Source organism: Oryzias latipes, chromosome 17, assembly GCF_002234675.1.
Source record: "Oryzias latipes chromosome 17, ASM223467v1".
In the NCBI taxonomy this organism is placed as follows: Eukaryota; Metazoa; Chordata; class Actinopteri; order Beloniformes; family Adrianichthyidae; genus Oryzias; species Oryzias latipes.
In genome coordinates, this window is record NC_019875.2 from 8231252 (window position 1) to 8251424 (window position 20173).

General features: G+C 40.3%; 1 protein-coding gene across 5 annotated transcripts in view; it reads right to left on the bottom strand.

Annotated features, from left to right (window-relative positions):
• dip2c (disco interacting protein 2 homolog C) overlaps nt 1-20173 on the bottom strand; it is a 201298-nt gene that overhangs the window by 91228 nt on the left and 89897 nt on the right. For 4 of the 5 annotated variants that reach the window (XM_020711272.2, XM_020711269.2, XM_020711268.2 and 1 more), the window contains exon 2: nt 7349-7420. In XM_020711272.2, the coding sequence (XP_020566931.1) occupies nt 7349-7420 (72 nt within the window). Of the gene's footprint in view, nt 1-7348; nt 7421-19635; nt 19737-20173 lie in introns of those variants that run through there. The other variant, XM_020711271.2, reaches the window with a different exon arrangement.

Below are 20173 nucleotides of genomic sequence, written 5' to 3' on the forward strand. Positions count from 1 at the left end.
AAGAGAGAAGGTGAATAAAAACATTGTTTGGCTTTCTTTTCATAAAACCACATGAAATATTGCTAAATGAAAGTGATGTATATCTCCAAAAATGTCAAATGTAAAGATCATTTTAAAACTAAGAGAAAAGAAAAAGAAAAAAAAGAACACCAAGCATTATTCATGCTAGGTAAAAATATCTTTAAGTGTAAAATCTAAAACTATGGTGTTTACAAGAGATGTCAAAGAAAACAAAGGTTACCAATCTGTTTACAGTTTTTCTAAATCAAGATGTTTACATCCAGGGCTTAATGGAATGTAATTGTTTGCTTTTTGCCTTTTTTTTTAGTTTATAGTCTTAAACATGTAAAACCTTTGATAAAACCAGAAGCAAAAATCAGACAGAAAATAATCAAAAACCCATCATTCATCATGGATCCTAAACTCACATGGTTTAGTAGATAAAAACATTTATATATAATTGCGGGAAACAGAATAGCAATAGATACAGACTAGAGATATCAGAACATAAACTGTTTGAAAAACTTGTCACACAAGCTTGCACACTTCAGCGGCTGCTCCATCGGAAAGCCACAGTCCAGCATACAGCGGCTGTGTGAACGTGGTCTGGACTTTGTGGAGGAGGATCATGGTGTCAGAGATGCTGAAGAATAATAGGAGACCTGCATCGTGATCCACGTACACCCCCACTCTAGAGGACCAGGTGCCTGGGATTGAAGTTCTAATTTCGTTATGACGGAATTCATAACTGTTCTTGAAACAATCCAAAGCCCAAGACTTTTCGTTGTCACCGAACATGCACTGGCGAAATGTCCCATCTCTGCTGATATCTTTGTATGAAACGGCCACCAGGACACCCCTGCCGCTCCGCTCCACCTCCAAGTAGCACCGACCAGTAAGACTTTCCTGACTTAAGACCTGCCAGGAAAATGCAAACCTTTGTGGAGAAGCAGAATAGCAAAGCTCTTCTGACGAGAAGACAACTTTCCTGTTTTCCTTTGACAGAAGGAGGTGAGGGTTTGCGGTGCTTGGATCCATTGCGATTGGGCGTGCGTACTGCAGGAATTTATCTCTGCCTTTTGAAAAGTTTGGCCTTTTCTTTGTGCTGTTAAATCTTTCCAGCACATCATACAGATAGACCTGATTTCCCTGTGATGGTCTATCTCTGACAGATTTGGTCTCTACAACATCAGGTGTGACTGAAGCTTGACGGGGTGGCAAGCCTGACAATATGGCTGACCTTGATGTGTTTATTTCTCTCTGTTTAAATCCAGGTGACATGTGGTCATCAGAACTATTTGACATGTCAAATGTTGACACTGGGTCATCCTTTCTGTTCTCCAGAACTGGATCTGGGGTTTTGACACCTTCTCTGGAGTCCGGGACATCTCTGGTTTCTTTATATGCTTGAGGCTGAGGTTCTGAACTAGCAGTACTTCCAGACATTGTCATTATGATCTTTGCACATTCTCTATCAAGCACATCTAGTATTTTATCCTTGGCCTCCAAGACGACTGCAGGGACTTTCTCAAACTGTCTCAAATGACGTATCCGGATACTAGGCTGGTCTTCGCATTGAGCTAACGAAGAGTAATTGAGCAGAAAACTAATGTCGTCATCTGTTCGTGATAGATTTTCAAGCTTTCTATCTTTTTCCCTCAACTCAGCAATTTCTTGATGGACACTCTCTCTGAGCTTTTTGAACCGACTTACTTCGGCCTTCTGTCGAGATATTGCCTTCTCCTTAATGACAGAGAGATTTTTCTCAATCATTTTACAGAGGTCTGTGAACACATTCTCAGTGTGAGCCAGTGCATTTTCAACAGAGACATTTATAGAGTCCTCTACCTGTTGAAAAGTCATCATATCCTTCTCTCTCCTCTTGATCTTGGAATAGATTCTTTTTCGAGAGCCCTGAAGGTCGTTCTGCTTTTCGTTCCTTTCAGCTGCAGCAGAGACTTTCTCGTGGCCTTTATGTTCCTCCTTAGAGCACAGATAACAGATGCAGCTTTGATCGGTACGACAGAATATCTTCATCACTTCATAATGCTTAGAGCAGATGCTGTTCTCTAGCTCTGCAGTTGCTGCCACCAACTTGTGTTTCCTCAGGGGGGGTACATCAAAATGAGGTTGCAGGTGATCCTCACAATACGACGCTATGCACTGCAGGCAGGATTTCACCGCTTTGAGTTTGACCTCACAGCACACATCACAGGCCACATCTCCAGGTCTGGCAGAGTGGGGGTGTTGTCTTGGTCCATCAGTGATGTCAACACAGTCTTCGTTAGAGCCTTCAGTCTTCCTCAGCTCCTCCACCACAAATGCTAGTATGTTATTTCTAACCAGAAGCGGCCTGGACACAAATTCTTGACGGCACTCAGGGCAACTGTAGATCCCAGAATCCTCTTCATGATCCAGATGTTTGTTAGCACATTGCATGCAGTAGCAGTGACCACAAGGAAGGCTCACCGGTTCATTGAAGAGAAACAGGCAGAGGGGGCAGGAGAATCTCTCTCTGTCAATTTGAATGCCGTGTGCCATCTTCTCTCCTGTAGAGGTGACTTTCAGCTGAGTGATCAGAAGCGACTGAAGGTTTTTCACCTCAGCCGTGTTATAAAGAGGCTGGAGGAGGCGCCCTCCTCAAAGAGGTTTGGCTACCAAGAAAGAGGTTGGGCCATAATTACACAATCAGTTCAACGTTACTTTGGCTAGGGGTTAGAGTATTTTGTGTAGTAACAGTTTTTCCTTTAATGGGTTAGCGGCAGCATTTAATCTACTTATTTTTAAAAGATACATATTCTATAACCTATGAAAAGAAAATCAAAATTCACCAAATTGTTTTAACAACTAGAGGAAATGCCCTAAAGAGCATAGTCAGTAAGTGGTTTGCAGAATGTTGTGGCCGGTTAGAGACTCATATTAGACAAAGTCTTTTTTGAGCTTCGGGAAGAAAAAACTAAGGTGGTGTTGCTATTTTTACTAACCTTAAAATGCTATTGACACATCGCTGAAATGGATTTTCTGCAAACAAGTGCAATGCAAACTTGGTAATTTCCTAGTCTGAAGGCAACCTTCCAGTCATTCTGCATTCCTAACTTCATTGGCAAAATGGGAAATGTTGAAAACAGGAGAACAGATTTATTTATTTCCTCCTACAGGTTTTGAAGTTGAGTCATGGCATCTGCGCTTATAGTCTTCTCTTCTTGAAATTTCTTGCCACTCATTAGTCAGATATGTGGTTTCCTAACAGCTTCCAGGCGACCTAACTTTTAAGTCAGAGATGATTGTCTAAAAACCTGTTCAACTAGGTCTCAGGACTGGAGCCTGAAGCATGTACAGTGCTACAGATGTTAAATTTCAAATTATAAATGATAGATTCAAACTTTAAGATCCTATTTGTGACTTACTGGTCAAACCTTTAAGACGAAATTGATCTGAAATGGAACCTTAGGTATGTTTGCTGAGATAAAAACGCTTGACCTACAGTATGCTTTGTGTTAGCTCAGATATCACCGGGGAATATTTTAAAGGGGCCTCGAAACAAATTTTGACCCGAAGTTGTGCAGTCTAACGGTGTTATTTTTCTCTGCTAAGTATTATTAGCTTTAAGAAGACCTAACTTGAAAATGCAGTAGGATTTCAACTTAACATACCTTTAACATTGACGTTGAACGATACCTTGTTCCATACGGATTTTTAGAAATATTTTTTTTACAAGATTACATAACATGTTTTGCTTTCTGTTAACTCCTTGCGGGTTTATCTCTTAAACAAACGTATAAGCAAACACAAAAGGAACAAAACTGTTAGCAAATGTCTAGAAGTTCTACACAATTTGTTATATGGAAGGCTTGCTGTTGCTGAACATCATCTGAATCAAACATGCTGTGCAAACTAACCCACTGAAAGTGACTAAGGCCCAGTAATTCGGGCCTGAGTTTAACACATATGCTCCATCTTATAAGTCGCAGTCTCGATCTGCTGCTGATGTTGGGGGGTCCCGGCTGCTGCTGCGGTGGGGGCCTTGGTGGGGGCGGCTGGGTTCTCTCCCTCTTTTTACATTCCATCATCCACCCCAGAAGAACTTAAACAATCACTCGAGCACAGGTGCTATCTCATCTTTGTACAGTTTGCGTGACTGAATGAAATGTTTCATATGTGTTGGTCTGAATGCATAAGTAGAAGTGTGTGAATGTTAGCGGTAGCATGTCCATGTAGACTTGTTTGTGTGCAAACACTTTTGGAGCCAACAGGTGTGTTTGTAACGTTTGTGCGTGTGTGTGTGTGGGTGTGTGTGTGCGTGTGTGTGTGTGTGTGTGGAGAGGCCCCGCCTATTTTAAAATTTTCATGCATCTTAACCTGGCAGTTGTGATACAGTAAAGCTCCAGCAACTTGTTGCTTTCTGACGCTTCATGATCTTACCATGATCGCTACTATAATCACCCCTCTAACACCGCCCCCCAATTTGCCATCCCTCTCTCTTCTTTCCTCCTTTTACTTTCCGTCCAGTCCAACAAAAAAATATTTACAGATATAATTAACATGAATAAAGTTTAGCTGAAATTACAAAAGGGGTTTATTCAAACATACATCTGGTTTATCATAAGATTCATAACCCCTGCTGTAAAAGTAAAATGCGTCCAACATAAAAGGCTTTCAGCTCTCATCTGTTTGCTTAGCTGTTGGACAGGACAAGTTAGAAAAAATAAATAAATAAAAACTGCATAGTAAAAAAAAAGAAGCATTTATACATCGCTCCAGAGTACAAGTTGCACTTTTAAGAGAAAAGTCAAAAATGTGTGGAAAAATTAGCCCGGCATAATGCTGCATTCATACCGGATGTGATTCATGGGTTAAGTTCACACCCGCTCCCTCTTTTGACGCACGTCAAATTTTTATGCTCAATGCTTGTTCAAAAATGTTTTCATAAACTAGACACTCCCATTGCATATGGAGAAGCTCCTATCTGAGGTTTTTAGCCTGATTACTGTGTATCTTGTTTATAATGGAAGGAATATATGGATGATGTTGAAAAATTACGTTTATTTTTTATTTTTTTCAAGAGCTCTACAAAAGCATAAATAGTCACCTCTCCATCTCTTGGTTCATGAGGTCATTCAGTCTTTTTTTCCTACTTGATTGTTATCTTCTATACTGGAGGAGCTGTATCTCAATGACGGTGTATTTAGCTGTTCTTCTGTCTTTCTGTGACCCAGTTTGATGACTTGCTGTCCCGCAAGGAGGGAAAAACTAAAAACAATAATTATAATGTCTCGATGCAAATAAGAAAAACATCATAACGTTTATGAGGAAATCGATCAGATTCTCTTCCATGTCTGGACGGCACCTCTTCTCCGGCACTGCTGTCAGCAGCAAATACTGATAAATTCAGTGTGGGAAACAACCGCTAAAGGGCAACTGGTTTATTTACACAATTTTGGACAAATGTCCAGCAGCGACTTTGAGGCATGTTAAGAACAAAGGCGCAAAAAAAACAGAATCTGATGCGTTTGGTGTGAGCGGACAATTGATAAATAAAGCATGTGCTTGCCTTACTTACACGTGGCAAACCGTCGCTAGTGATTGTGACAGTTTGCGAATATTGATGAAATTGGGTATATTTCTGTGTTCAGTTAGTTAGAAATGAACTTATGAACATAATTACAATAGAGGCCTTTTTTCAATAAAATGTATCAAGTATGCTGTGACTATATATGTATGTTCAAAAACTACAGTTGCTAACGCAAAATCGGTAAAAAAATAAATAAATAACACATCACTGTTCAGAAAGAATTTTTTTTTGAGGTAACATAAAATTTAAACTGAAGGGAAAAACCCACTACCTGTTAAAGTTTTTAAACGCTTTTTATTATTCTTATTGTTATATCTTATTTTATCCTATTTTTGTTTTAAATCTAATTATTATTTATATACTGATGTTTTTTACTCCAGTGCTTCCTTTTGGGGATCCATTGTTCTTGGGGCTCCACCAGCTCCGCCTGTAGGGGGTGCTGTTGCTGCGGTGCTCATTCTCAGTACGCCGGCTGGGGTCCTGCTCTTCAGTCTAATAGCCGTAGAGTGGGCCCTGAGCTGCTATGTGGGGAGGATGCTGTGGCAATGACCCCCGGGGTCGAGTGGAATCTTGGAATAAACGGATCCCCATTATATCATTTCTGCACAGCAGTACCGAGCCAGACTGTTTCTTTAAGCTGCAGTTTCTTAATTTGAGGGTTATATTGGGGGAACTGGGTACGTGGAGGGAGTAATCTGTGTGTGATTGTCCTGTGTTTTTGGTTTCAAATGATTGTCATCTTTTATGACTATTTTATTTGCTTTTATTTGCGGTTAAAAACCTTGGGTTTTTAACCGGAATGAAAGGCGCCATGCAAATAAAGTTTAAAGTTTGAAGTAAGCAGGCACTAGATCAGGGTTATGATGAAAAGCAGCAAAATAACAACTGTCCTTTCTCTTTTCCATGAGCAATCCAGATTTGCAGGAAGAAAGTGTATATTTTTGCTTTGGTGGGAAATTAGTGTTGTTGTCAAGTGGTAATGCTTTTGCCAAAAAAAATAAAAATCGTTTTCTACTGTGTTTCTGAGAAGCGTGGATTAGCAGGTTTTACTACGGACACACGTAACGGTTAAGAAAAAAAGACACTTGTGTGAGTCTGACGAAAAATGGGGAGTATTGTGCATAGAGTGTGTGAGAGGGGGACCAGAAGAAGAGCGGCATTGTCTGTATTTGTGTGTTCACGAGTGTGTGTTTTTAGGTCGACTAAGAATGAAGCTTAAGAATGCTCTGAGAACATCTTTCAGGACTGCCTTTAACTCAAACCCACGCTCGTCTTTGTGGAAGAAAGGAGGACGGAAACAGGGAGGTGCACACTCACATAAACCTCCAGGAAATCAATGCGGGTCCCTGCAAGGTTCCGCTAAGTGATAGAAACTTGACTGGGGAAGGGCGTGGACAGCTGAAAAGGAGAATGAACGCTGCACAGGGAAACCAACCCAAGCATTGCTTGGAATTGAATACCAAACAGTTTAGATAGTTTCTTCCTTACTGCACTTCCTAACAGTCAGTGTGCATTACGTGAGTGACTGTGTGTTTTTATGCACACTAGATTAATGTGTTCTCCAATAGTCAGACTTCCTGAAAGCCAGTGCTAAATATATACCCAAAAGCTTTTAACCATTCTGTGGTGGGGGGTTTCACTCTACTCACATTAGAAAATAAATATGTATCAAGTAATCAAACTATACATTTATCATCATATTATCAAAAAATCTGCAGGAAAATGAATTATTGGAGATGAAATCAAACGCAGAAAACAAAAGGCAAGAAAAAGTACCTGGTACTTGAGGGAGGTAGGCTCCAATTAGCATGGATCGCTTCTTTTCATAGCCTTTTTGTGTGATATCACCTGCAAGAGAAAGATGAATTTACTCTCCAATTCACTCTTTCACATCAAAAAGCACAATTCCAGCATCAATCAAAGCATACTTGAGGCTTACAAAGCAAAATCTAGATTCATAAACTCACAGGATTCTGCTTAAAATGTATCTGGGCTGATGAAAGTGTTTCCATGTGGATTATTTTGACTAAAATAACTTTAATCCATCAAATAGGGAAAAGAAGGAGGCTGCACTAATATGTAAATATACTAGACAGCTGCAATCTGAGACACCAACATAAAAATAGACACATTGACCCTTCACATTATGTTTAGTTATTCTGCTCACTCAATGTGACCTAACGTCGCACACCGTATCTAAGCGTGCAAACAAGGAGATTCAGACAAGCATTCGCCCATTTCATTTACTATCTCAGTGCAGTAAACTATCGAACAACTCGCTGACTGATCTGTGTGGAAAATCTGCTGAGTGAAAAATCAAGCCAGCGGAGGTGTCATAAGCAGATTTCCATGCTGCACAAAGCAGGTTTGGATCCAATAGCACAGTTAGAAATCAAGTTTTGGCCTCTGGGGGAGTTACAGCCGTAAAGAGTCTGCCGCTTTTCTAGATTAGGTTATCAAGGAGAAACATAGGCTTTGGGGAAAAAGAAATTAAGTTATGAAATGGGCTCAAAACCACTCGACTTCTTATAAAGATTATCTGTTTAATAAAGGAACTACAATTTCTGCTGAAGGCAGAAAACGAAAGAAAATAACATTTTGGGAAATAGTCTTTACAGCACTAAGAAAGTGATCTAAGAAAAATGTCACTGTAAAGAAATTTGCCAAATTTTTGAAAGATTTTAAGATCCATAAAGTGTTGAAAATTCTCAAAATCCACAACCTAACTGCATAACGTGATAAAAAAAGTGGACAACTTCAAGTTCTTTAAGATTTTATTCAACTGTACTCGCTGCAGGAGTAGAGATAACTGCATTAAGTGTGTCAAGTCATCTCTGCACCAGGTCGGTGAATAAATCATTAAAGACAATCATCCCTATCGGCCAATGTCAACATTTCAGCCACTACACCTCCTCGATAGAGTTCTGCTTTAACCATGAGCAGGATGACCTGTACAAGATATCAATATGTCGGCCATTTTGAATCCAGTTCATTAGCACCGTAAAGGAAGACCCTCCAAATAAACGCCTCTTATCATTTTACTTCTGGTAGCGCTGAGTTTCAGAGCTTCTAGCTGATCACTTTTTAAAAAGAGACCTCCTACAGTCAACAGGCAAAGCAAACAGTTGCTACTGAGAACAGAGTAATAATAGATGGGGGGTAGTGGTTGTTCTCACCTCAGCAGTAAGAATAAAAAAAATTAAAAACAGTAGGATGATTGGTCTCCCACTGCAGGAAATACAAAATATCGTGGAGCAATAAAAACCTCCAGATGCCGAGCTCACCCCTTCTAGTTTTTATCAGCTTTGTCTAATCAGGTCTTTTGGGTGCTGGCCTTTCATTTTAGTTACCAACTACCAAAACCCAGGCTGGATTTTACTGGACTGCTGGAAAGTAGAAAGCTGAAATGGAAAAAAGACTTCCTTGGTCAATTGCTTTAAAAGGCTTTTTTTTAACTGTAATATTAGGGTTGAGTTGAGGTAAATTGAATGGACCTTCAAGTCTTGAGAGGAAATGTTATCTGTGTTTATTTGGAACATGACTTTTTCCTGCTTGGTGCTGATTTAGTTTCTAGCAAGAAGTGAGGTGGAAATGACTGTACTTTCACTTGTTGCATCTTTAACTAACTGAAATTTTTTTTTAAATATTTGATAAAAGTTTTCAGACAAGTGTTATATCTGAAAAAATACATCATCAGAGTGACTTGAAAATCTGAAATTTGTTGACTAGATGCTAATGCTAACATCTATGCTAGATTTTGTGTAATATTTTATATTAACTAAGCAGGTTGGATCATAATAACCTCAAATATTGGTACTAGGGAGGTACTGATCCAGTCACGTGATTGGGAATTGGGTTGGATCACGTGGTTGATCCGATGTTGTAGCCCTCTCAATGATGGGACATTAAATTTGTTCTTATTATGATCAGTGCTATATATTTTAAGCCTAGTATTTACATAAATACTCTACCAGATGTCTGCATATCATGAATAGATCAACCCTAGTTTGAGCAGGAGGCAAACAAAAACAATTCAATTGTGACTAATATTTTAATTTATTAGTTTAGACAAAAAAATGTCAACACAATCAAACATTATCAGGCAAAGTGAGTCCTGTCTTAAGGAGTTGGTGAAGAATTAAACAGACTTAAAAAGCACTAAACTTGTATCAGATTTAAAAGGAAAAAACTCCACACGCTTACCAACTTTAATAAATCCTTTTGAAAAAGAGACAAATGTGTCGCTAAATGTGGATGATTGCAAAAATCATCTGGCAGCATGAAGGTGAGGCATATGGCAGCAGTTAACAACTCGGGTGGGGGAATCAGAGAACAGTCAGAAACTGGTGAGACTAAAAAAGCCTCAGAAATGCTGAGAAAAGGAGGAAAATACAAGGGTGGGGGTCTGACTTTGTCTGCTTGCTTATGTCCAGCAGAGGTTGAAGCTCAGGTACCTGATTCAACAGCATGTCTGTTAGATGAAGTCAGATCCTCCAACAGATCTGTGTTCACAGAGTCAGTCAATGACAAGAACCACCAACAGAACTGAACAATATCATCATCAGATATTTTCATCAATCAAGCACATCTCTTTAAATTAGAGGAAAACCCCCTAAATAATTGGCAAAACAACCATCAGATCTTACCTCTGACTGTCATCCATAGAAAATAGTTTAATTTCAGCTCCAACAAAATAAAGTCAAATAATTCCCCATTTAGGTGATACAGATGCCCCTATGTTGGACCCAGACAACGTCAGTAAGTAGTTATTGGTCCATAACGGTCTGAGTCACTGTTTCTATGGCATCCATTCTTGCCAATAATGTGTGAGCTTGTTGGAAGTTCACCCCCCTACCACTTGAAAGCAGACTCAGGAGAATATGTCAAACGTTAGACGTGATGTCCAGCAGGCACCACATTTTGATTGAGGCATCTGATTGGTCAATTTGTAACTTGAGTAACTTGCATCACAGAAAAGAATATAAAAAAAAAATGAGAACAAATTAGAGCATGTTAAGAAAAAGGTACTAGAGCAAGAACGGTTATTCTGACAAACATAATGTCTGAGTAAAACTGTTTATTTCTCTATAAAAGTCTATGGGATTTTGTCTTGTTGGATCCAGCGGGTTCTCCCTGTTAGGAGCATGAGGAGGGAGGGGTCACTCCGTCCAGTTCTCATACAGTGCATTCTAAATTAATACTCAAATTATATTTTTCTTTGATTGTTTTAAATCTTCTTTCTCTTTCGGCTTTTCCCATCAGGGGTCGACACAGCGAATCATCCTTTTCCACCTCACTCTATCATGGACATCTTCTACCCTAACATTAGCCAACTTCATGTCCTCTGTTAAGACATCCATGTATCTCCTCTTTGGCCGTCCTCTTGCCCTCCTGCCAGGCAGCTCCATCTCCAACATCCTTCTACCAATATATCCACTATCCCTCCTCTGAACATGTCCAAACCATCTCAGTCTGGCTTCTCTGACTTTGTCGCTAACACAGGCAACATGAGCCGTCCCTCTGATGTATTCGTTCCTTATCCTGTCTAACCTGGTCACTCCTAAGGAGAACCTCAACATCTTCATCTCCGCTACCTCCATCTCAGCCTCTTGTCTCTGTCTCACTGCTACCGTCTCTAACCCATAGAGCAGAGCTGGTCTCACCACTGTCTTGTACACCTTTCCTTTGAGTCTTGCTGGCACTCTTCTGTCACACAACACTCCTGACACTTTCCTCCAACCGCTCCAACCTGCCTGCACTCGCCTCTTCACCTCTTTTCCACACTCCCCATCACACTGAACTGTTGACCCCAAGTACTTAAACTCCTGCACCTTCTTCACCTCAGCCCCCTGTAACCTAACGCTTCTACCTTGATCCCTCTCGTTCAGACACATGTATTCTGTCTTACTACGACTGACCTTCATGCCTCTTCTTTCCAGAGCAAACCTCCACCTCTCTAGCTGTTCCTCCACCTGCTCTCTACTCTCACTGCAAATTACAATGTCATCCGCAAACATCATTGTCCAGGGAGATTCCTGTCTTACCTCATCTGTCAGCCTGTCCATCAGCATAGCAAACAAAAAAGGACTCAAAGCTGATCCTTGGTGTAGTCCCACCTCCACCTTGAACTCCTCTGTCTGACCTACAGCACATCTCACCACCGTCATACTTCTCTCATACATGTCCTGAACTACTCTGACATACTTCTCTGCCACTCCAGACGACCTCATACAGTACCACAGCTCCTCCCTCGGCACCCTGTCATACGCCTTCTCTAAATCTACGAACACACAATGCAGCTCCTTCTGACCTTCTCTGTACTTTTCCATCAACATTCTCAAAGCAAAAATGGCATCAGTGGTGCTCTTACGGGGCATGAAACCATACTGCTGCTCACAGATCTCCACCTTCTTCCTAAGCCTGGCTTCCACTACTCTTTCCCACAGCTTCATTGTGTGGCTCATCAACTTTATTCCTCTATAGTTGCTGCAGTTCTGCGTGTCACCCTTGTTCTTAAAGATCGGAACCAGAACGCTTCTCCTCCATTCCTCAGGCATCTTCTCACTCTCTAAAATCCTATTGAACAACCTTGTTAGAAATTCCACTGCTGCCTCTCCTAAGCACTTCCATACCTCCACAGGAACGTCATCAGGACCAACGGCCTTTCCGCTCTTCATCCTTTTCAGAGCCTTCCTAACCTCATCCTTTCCAATCTCTGCTACTTCCTGCTCCACAACAACCACATCTTCCTCCCTTCTTTCCCTGTCATTTTCCACGTTCATCAGCTCCTCAAAATACTCCTTCCATCTTTTCTGTACACTCTCCTGGGTTGTTAGCACCTTTCCATCTCTGTCCTTAATCACCCTTATCTGTTGCACGTCCTTCCCATCTCTGTCTCTCTGTCTGGCTAGCCTGTACAAGTCCTTCTCTCCTTCCTTTGTGTCTAACCTGTCATATAGCTCATCGTAAGCTTTCTGTTTGGCCTTTGCCACCTCTCTCTTCACTCTACGCTGCGCTTCCTTGTACTCCTGTCTACCTTCCTCAGTCCTTTCTACATCCCACTTCTTTTTAGCCAACCTCTTCCTCTGGACGCATTCCTGTACTTCCTCATTCCACCACCAAGTCTCTTTACCGTCTTTGATTGTTTTAAATACTTAACACAAATGACAGTTAGCATAATTTTCAAGTCACTAACCATTAGAGTGTATATTGAATGTTACTGACCAAAAACCTTCAAATGTACTGTTCTGTTATTACACACAACAGAGTTCAACAACAAATGAAAGATTCTAAAGAACTGAAAATAGTTATTTGCTGAATTTACTGCATTAGGAGGTGATATTTACTGAAATCAAAAGTTATTAAAATCAAAGACATCTTAAAAGGTCAAGTTGAACATAAGAACCCTTAGTTTGTAGCAGTTTTAGAATTCCTGCTTCCTTTGAAATTGAGTTTTTGGAGAGTTTCTGCTTGAATTTCTTTGAAAGATGTGAGAATAACCTTCCAGAACTGCTGTTTGGATGTGAACGGCCTCCCATCCTTATCGATATTTTGCTTGAGGATGCTCGAAAGGTTCTCAATAGGGTTAGTTTTATTCTCTTTCTATGCCCATAGCTTATTTTAGTAGTTTTTCCTTTAAGTGAACTCACCTGACAAACTAATTATCACAGGTGTCTGAGATCCAAATTTCAATTTATTTGTTTGGAGGATAAGCCCCTTGAGATGTGTCATATCGTTTTCAAGGGGGTCCTCAAAGAGACCGGAGACACAATATTATTCATTAGTCTAATTGAAAAACAAAGACTTTTAGCTATGATATCAAGTACCAAGCTATATATTTAAATATATTTTGCATTATAATTTAGAACACACTGTATACAGTCAGTGGGTCTTAATGTACCACCCAAAACTATTTTTTTCCTTTTGAAGAGATTTCATTCCATTTTACTCCACAAAAGTGGTAGAAGCAAAGATCTACACAATGTACTTTATCAAGAAATACATGGAAAGCTGGGAGATGATAAAGTCCAGAAGTCAGTCTCCGCATGAAACAGCCTAAAATTCAAGGTAGAAAATGTTCCCCAAAACCTTCACTGCTTTGCTGTGAACATTTGCTGCTGGTTCACCCTGTTTGTTTGTAAAACCACTTTACACAGCTGAGTCACTCATGCTTACAATTCACAGGGAAGAATGAGGTTTTTTCTAATCTAGCCATCTTTGAGGGTAAGAACAGTCTGCCACAGTGTAACCCAGATTTCTCTCAGTTCTCTGGTTGCACACAAAAAAGTCAACATTTAAGTTAGAAAGACACTGATGTGGTAATAATGATATGCTCAGCAGAACTGAATTACACTCAGGATCGAAGGGATGCTGGTACATAGAGTTCAGTGCCTTTAAAGTTAAAGTCCCATTAGTTGTCACACACCTAGGAGTTTAAAATTATTTTCTGCATTTGACCCATCCCCTGGAGAAATGGGGAGCTGCAGAAACCGCCGTCTTAGCCCCCAACCCAAGTTCTTTTTGCTAAGTGTCAAGCAGGGAGGCATAGGGTCACATTTTTAGTCTTTGGTATGACTCGACCATGGGTTTGAACCCACAACATTCCATTCTCAGTGGGGACGCTCTTCCACTAGGCCAGTAAGTTTCTTTCCACAGCTTTGATGTCAACTACAAGATATATTTGTCATCTACTTTCTGTGGGAAACGTGTCTACCATCCTTTTATTTTAATGGGACGAACCTTCAACGACTTTGTTGAGATTTTGCAGATCAAATCTTTTATCAAGCATAATCTGCAGTAACCCTGACACACTTTGAGACTGCCCAGAAAATGGAAAATTCCAGCAGATTTAACTTAAATAATAAAAAAATCAGAACTGTTAAAGATAAGGAAAGCTATTCAAGATCAGCTCCAGCAGGAGATCAATTATTGCAGCTTTTCTTATAATCCTGTTGTCATAAAGTGCCATAGAGAAACAGATGCTGCTGCTGTATAACATATCTATAAGCTGACCATGAATTATTGCCAATCCTACGTCCGGCCGACATCGGGCTTGAGAGCTACGAGTTAAAAAAAATACAAACATCCTGTTGGTTCCAAACAACTTTTAAGGGAAGAGGTTTGTGTAAAATTAGATCCAACTACCCAGCAGAACCCGTCAGAGTTGTTCAGAGAGGCTTTATCGGATGGACACAAGTCCACTCCAACAACACAGAAAAGGGTCTGCAAGCATCTGAGTGAAAGCAGAACAGCCAGCTGTCCCTCCTTGATAAAGCAGTCAGAAGAGAAGGGCAGAAGTTAGAATGAGTTTTGGTTAAGCTGTAACTTCACTAGGAACATTTCTGGCTGCTCAATCACCTTCCTGTGGAGGAAGAATGTGTGAGGAGGCAGCAGCGAGCACAAACGGTGATCTGAGCCCTCCATGACCATTTACCACAGACAGTACATTTCATTGGACAAAGCAGGGGACGTCACCCATAAAAAAGGCCTTACCTCCAGCTCCAGCAAAATGAAGCCAATTCAGTCCCCATTTTTCCATGATACCGGTGCCGCCATTGAGAGCCAGTGGACAGTGATTGGTCAGAGTCAACTTTTCTATGGCAACCACTCTCACCAATCATGAGTAAGCTTGTTGGAAGTCCACACCCTTTCCAATGAAAGGACCTCTGGAGAATCTGTCAATCAAACGTTTGGGGTGGGGGCCAGCAGCCACCACATGCTTTGACGTAGGGGGTTCTAATTGGTCAGTGTATAACTTGAATAACTTGTAATAAAGAAAAAATATCATGAAAAAAAAAATTAGAATTAGCAATAAGATGTCAAGAGAAAAAGGTATCGGAGCAAAAATGGATATTCTGACAACTAGAATGACTGAAAAAGCTGTTTATCTCTTAATAGAAGTCAATGGGAGTTTGGCTTCTTAGAGCTAGCAGGTACTTCCTATTCGGGGGAGCGTTCAGTATGTCCAGTGATATACACCGTCTATGCCATTTACAGGTTGATTCAGGTCCGGCATGGAGAGCAGGCTGAAGGGGGAAAATGGGATATTATGAAATAAACGAGAACAGACTAAAGAAAAAAAGAACCTGGAGAGTCTAGGGGTTTAAAAAGTTCATTTGAAAGTCTCCAGGAGAGAAAAAACAGCAAATACAAAAAAGGTGGTAAGGAAAACAAGGAAGAGTTTTTTTTTTTTAATATCTAACCTCACAGGATGGCTTTCTTTCTCCTCTGCTGTCCCACAAGAAGTCAAGAAAAAAGTTGGTTCTCAGTTTTAAAAATCCAAAAAGTATGAATCCAATTGCAGACAAATAGGTCCATTAACGTCTCCATTTTCGTCTGAGCTGGCTCAAAACCGTACGACTGGATAATTCCAATATTGCTGGCCGTTTTTGTTGCACCAGCAATGTTAGCAGGGGGTTTTTTAGGGGCTGTAAGCTAACAGGAGAGAGTGTAAGCAAAGGGATCATGGGATATCAGCAGAGCGTTATTTCCCCACCCACAACTCAGGGGCGTATTTCTAATAAACTCCTGCCCCTTTGCAGAAAATATATTTTTTTAAATGACAAAGGATTTTTGATTTAGGCTCAAAACTGCTTAAATCTAATCAAAACACCAATGGGAATGCTTTTACAATAGATTAAACAATAACTGGAGTGGGGCTTTAAGATGTGGCTGCATCTGTCTACAGTGAGTACAGACAGCCCAAAAACCTGCACCACCAGCATGGGTAAATCCTCCGTACAGGTGCTAATGACTAAGTCTGAAGTAAAAGCTGGCTGATCAGTATTAAAACATGAGGAGGACAGCTTTATTTAAATGAATCTACAACAATAACCCAAATTAGACTACGTTAAAGAATCAGCAGGTATATAAATGACAGTTTCCATCTCAATCTAAAATATTGAATGAGAAAGGAACTGTGTTGGATAACAGAGAGGGAAATAAGGACAATAAGTAACAAAAATGTCAAAACAATTTTATTTACAGACCAAAACCTATTTTGCGTTTGTTTTAAAAGTCATTCCAGTGAGAAAACAGTTTTTTTTTATTGTAAAACATTTGAAATTGTAGGTCTTCCTATGTGCAGTCATTTTTAGAAAAAAGTTAAAACAGCCAAAATCTGTTTGAATAAATACACAACTGAAAATTTGGCATTCAGTATCACTGCGGATCAACAATTAGTCAAACACTATTTGAGGTAAAGATGTAACAGAAACAACATGATGCTTGTATGAAGCTACAGCACCACATATCTACACTTTTAGATTCCACTTTTTCCGGTTTAATTTCCCCCCGACACCAAATGCCCACAAACACCGTCTTTGGTTCATTAGCAGGGAGGGAACGCCCAAGGACTCCCCCTGGAATTAACTCGCACACTCACAGGATCCTGTGAGCGTTTTAAGCGTGTGTAGCTGGAAGCAGCAGGTGTTGACTGTAACCACAAGCTGAGTCGGCACTAAAGCTCACGTCCACGCGAGTGCAAACAGCCACAAACAGAGGATGAAGCTCTAGAAGAGCTCGCTTTCCTTACACTCCTGACAGCTGATGCAGGCATTTCCTTCAAGCACAGACCTTCTTTCTACTTTTTTATTCCTGAAAGAGGCTTTTTGATGTCTTTTTTGTTGCCTACCCTCCAAAACGCACACAGAAACATCTGTAACCACATAGACCAACAGGGTTCCCACAGCCACAGGTGTTGGAGGAACATTTCCCTTTAGGGCTGTCGAAAAACCTCACAGATGAACATGCAACTCTCTTTCCTCATTCTGCCTTCAGCAAGCGTAAAAGCAGGATTTACGCACACTTTTAAAGAATTTATGCTCGTCTGGAAAATCAAGGCTAACCTCACTGACTTCAGGCCCAATAAAAGCATTGCTGGGACATCAAGGGGTCTGCGTGGAAAGTACCCGTCACGCTTAATGTTCAGTCGCACCACAACAAGCCAGCAAATGAAAATGTCAGCAACATGTGGCATCATTAGTGCAAGAGGTTCATTACTGTACAGAAACACAAGGGATTTAGTCCAGAATAAAAACTGGCAGAAAATACACTGAAGCAAAAACATCAGCTGGCTAAATGCACAAATGTCATTTTGTCGTTTGGAATAAAATATTGACTTTTGTCCTAAAAAGGTTGCTTATCTGATTCTATAAGGTTTACAAATTAGAATCAAAGTTCAATTCGTCAATTCGTTAAGAATTCTACTTTTAAATAAAAAAATTAAATCAAATTATTGTGCATGTAAAAACACACACAACGATTAAAGCTTTTTATACAGGATGCCACTTTATGCAGTTTTTAGGACACAAGTCAATTAGATGAGCTTAATTTTACTTTATTCTAAATTTGACTAGATATTCTGAACTTCTTGAAAAGGTTTTTGCTCAAGTAAAGTTAAATAAAAAAACTTGAGTTTTCCAGCTAAATGACGTGACTTCAAAGCCAGCTGTAAAGGTTAGTGGATATTCAACAAAAACTCAACAAATGACACCTTCCATCATTGGATTACAGAAGGCTGTACATGGGCTTTTCTAGCTTTGAAAAGTTTAAAACGATACCATTTTTCATTCGAGGACAGAATTATTCTTAAAAAACCTATAATACTCAAAAAAAAAGTGCACTTTTTTTCTAGGTTTACATATTTGAACAGTTGTGGAGGTTTGCCACTTCCTCACTCTCTGATGGTAAAGTGACATTTGATTTTGCATTCTTAATTCAATTTAACGCAGAGCTGCAACACTTTTACTGTGAGGTGGATTTCTTATTACAGATAATCTGAATGTTCCCTGGTGATATATTTGGTGTTAACTTTGAAAATTATTAATATTATTAATAACAACCATGTTTAAAGAAACTAAAATGGTTAAATGTCACCTATAGGGCAAAAAGCTCAAATTATATATTTTTTTATTCTGACACTATTAAAAAAAGTAGTTTCTCAAATACATTTTCTTTTAGTGGTGTTCATTCATTCATTCATTCCTCATTCCGTCATCTTCTTCCATTTTGTCCCTTTCGGGGTCACGGGGCTGTTGGAGCCTATCCCAGCCACTTGTGGGTGAAGGCAGGGGACATCCTGGACAGGTCGCCAGTCTGTCGCAGGGTAGAATGTCCACAATCACACACCCATTCACTCTCACATTCTCACCTATGGGCAATTTAGAGTTGCCAATTAACCTATGAAGCATGTTTTTGGACGGTGGGAGGAACCTGGAGACCCCGGAGAGAACCCACACATGCACGGAGAGAACATGCAACCTCCACACAGAAAGGTCCCCCATTGATGTTCTGTTTCAGGTCCCCCAGTCGGGACTTGAACCAGGGGCCTTCTTGCGGTGAGGAAAGAGCGCTAACCACTGTGCCACCGTGCAGCCTTTTAATGTTGTTCCAAACCAAATATCAGTACGGCTTGCTTGTATGAACTCTGGTTAAATGATGCAAAGACTGTATCATCTGCATAAAGTGATATAAAACAACAACGACATCAATAAAAAGTAAATTACTTTTCGGCTGAAAAAAAGGTTTCGAAATTTTGTAGTTTGGTAATATTTTCTCCAAGTCTCTGTGAATCAAACCAACAGCTATAATCTCCAACCATACATGTAAACAAGCAAACAACATACCACAATGAAGCTGAGAATCCTTTACTTAATTTTCTGCTGCAGTTCATCAACAATTCAGGTCAGAATCCAACTCAAGCTAACTTTCTCTAGGTGGAAGGAACTTAGTTTAACTAGAGTTAGGAGATTTTGGAATCTAGCCTCCACATGATGACATCAACACAATCCTTTGTTTATCCAAAAACAGCTACACAGCATAATGCACAGGTGTCAGAAACACAATGACATCATGCCCACAAGCTAAAGGCATTCTTACTGTTGACAACACAAAAGCACCAGGGATGGCCTCAAGTCCATTTAAGGGTTTCCAAAGCTGCAATTTGTACTTCTACCGTTTTCAAAAAGGGAAACAAACACACAAACTAAACAAAACGGAACAATTTCTCCAATTAGGGTCATTTGATTACACAGCAGATACACAGAAAGCGCCTTTTAACTCACCGAGCATAACAGTCAGCAGGAGGAAAACATCGGCTAAGCAGTCACAGTCGTCTGAGGTCCAGTGGGCAAAAGCACTGCTGGCTTATTCCCCATAGGCAGCACACACACACACACTCAATTAACACACACACTCAAAGACAAGCAGCTTATTAGTTTCAAAGAGGAGCAGCTCGACCTTCTCTGCGCAGACGAGAGGCTGAAGGTGTCTGCTGACATTCAGCTGCTGCCTTTGTTGTTACCACAGACCACAGAGCAGCTCAGAGTAACTTCACAGTGAGCTTTCCATCTTTAGTCTGAAGGAGAGGTGCCCGCCACTGTGTGTGTGTGTGTGTGTTTGTGTGTGTGGAGGAGTGTGTGATAATGTAAACAGCAGCTCCACCCCCTCTCGCCTCACTTGGTTCAGTCTGCTTGCCTAAACTAGCCACTCAGCAACATCAGCAAAACAAATACATTTATTTGTTGGTCGACTTCACGGTGAAGCGAGAGAAAGACTAAACACACACAGACACACATACACACACTCACGTATGCAGCCTTC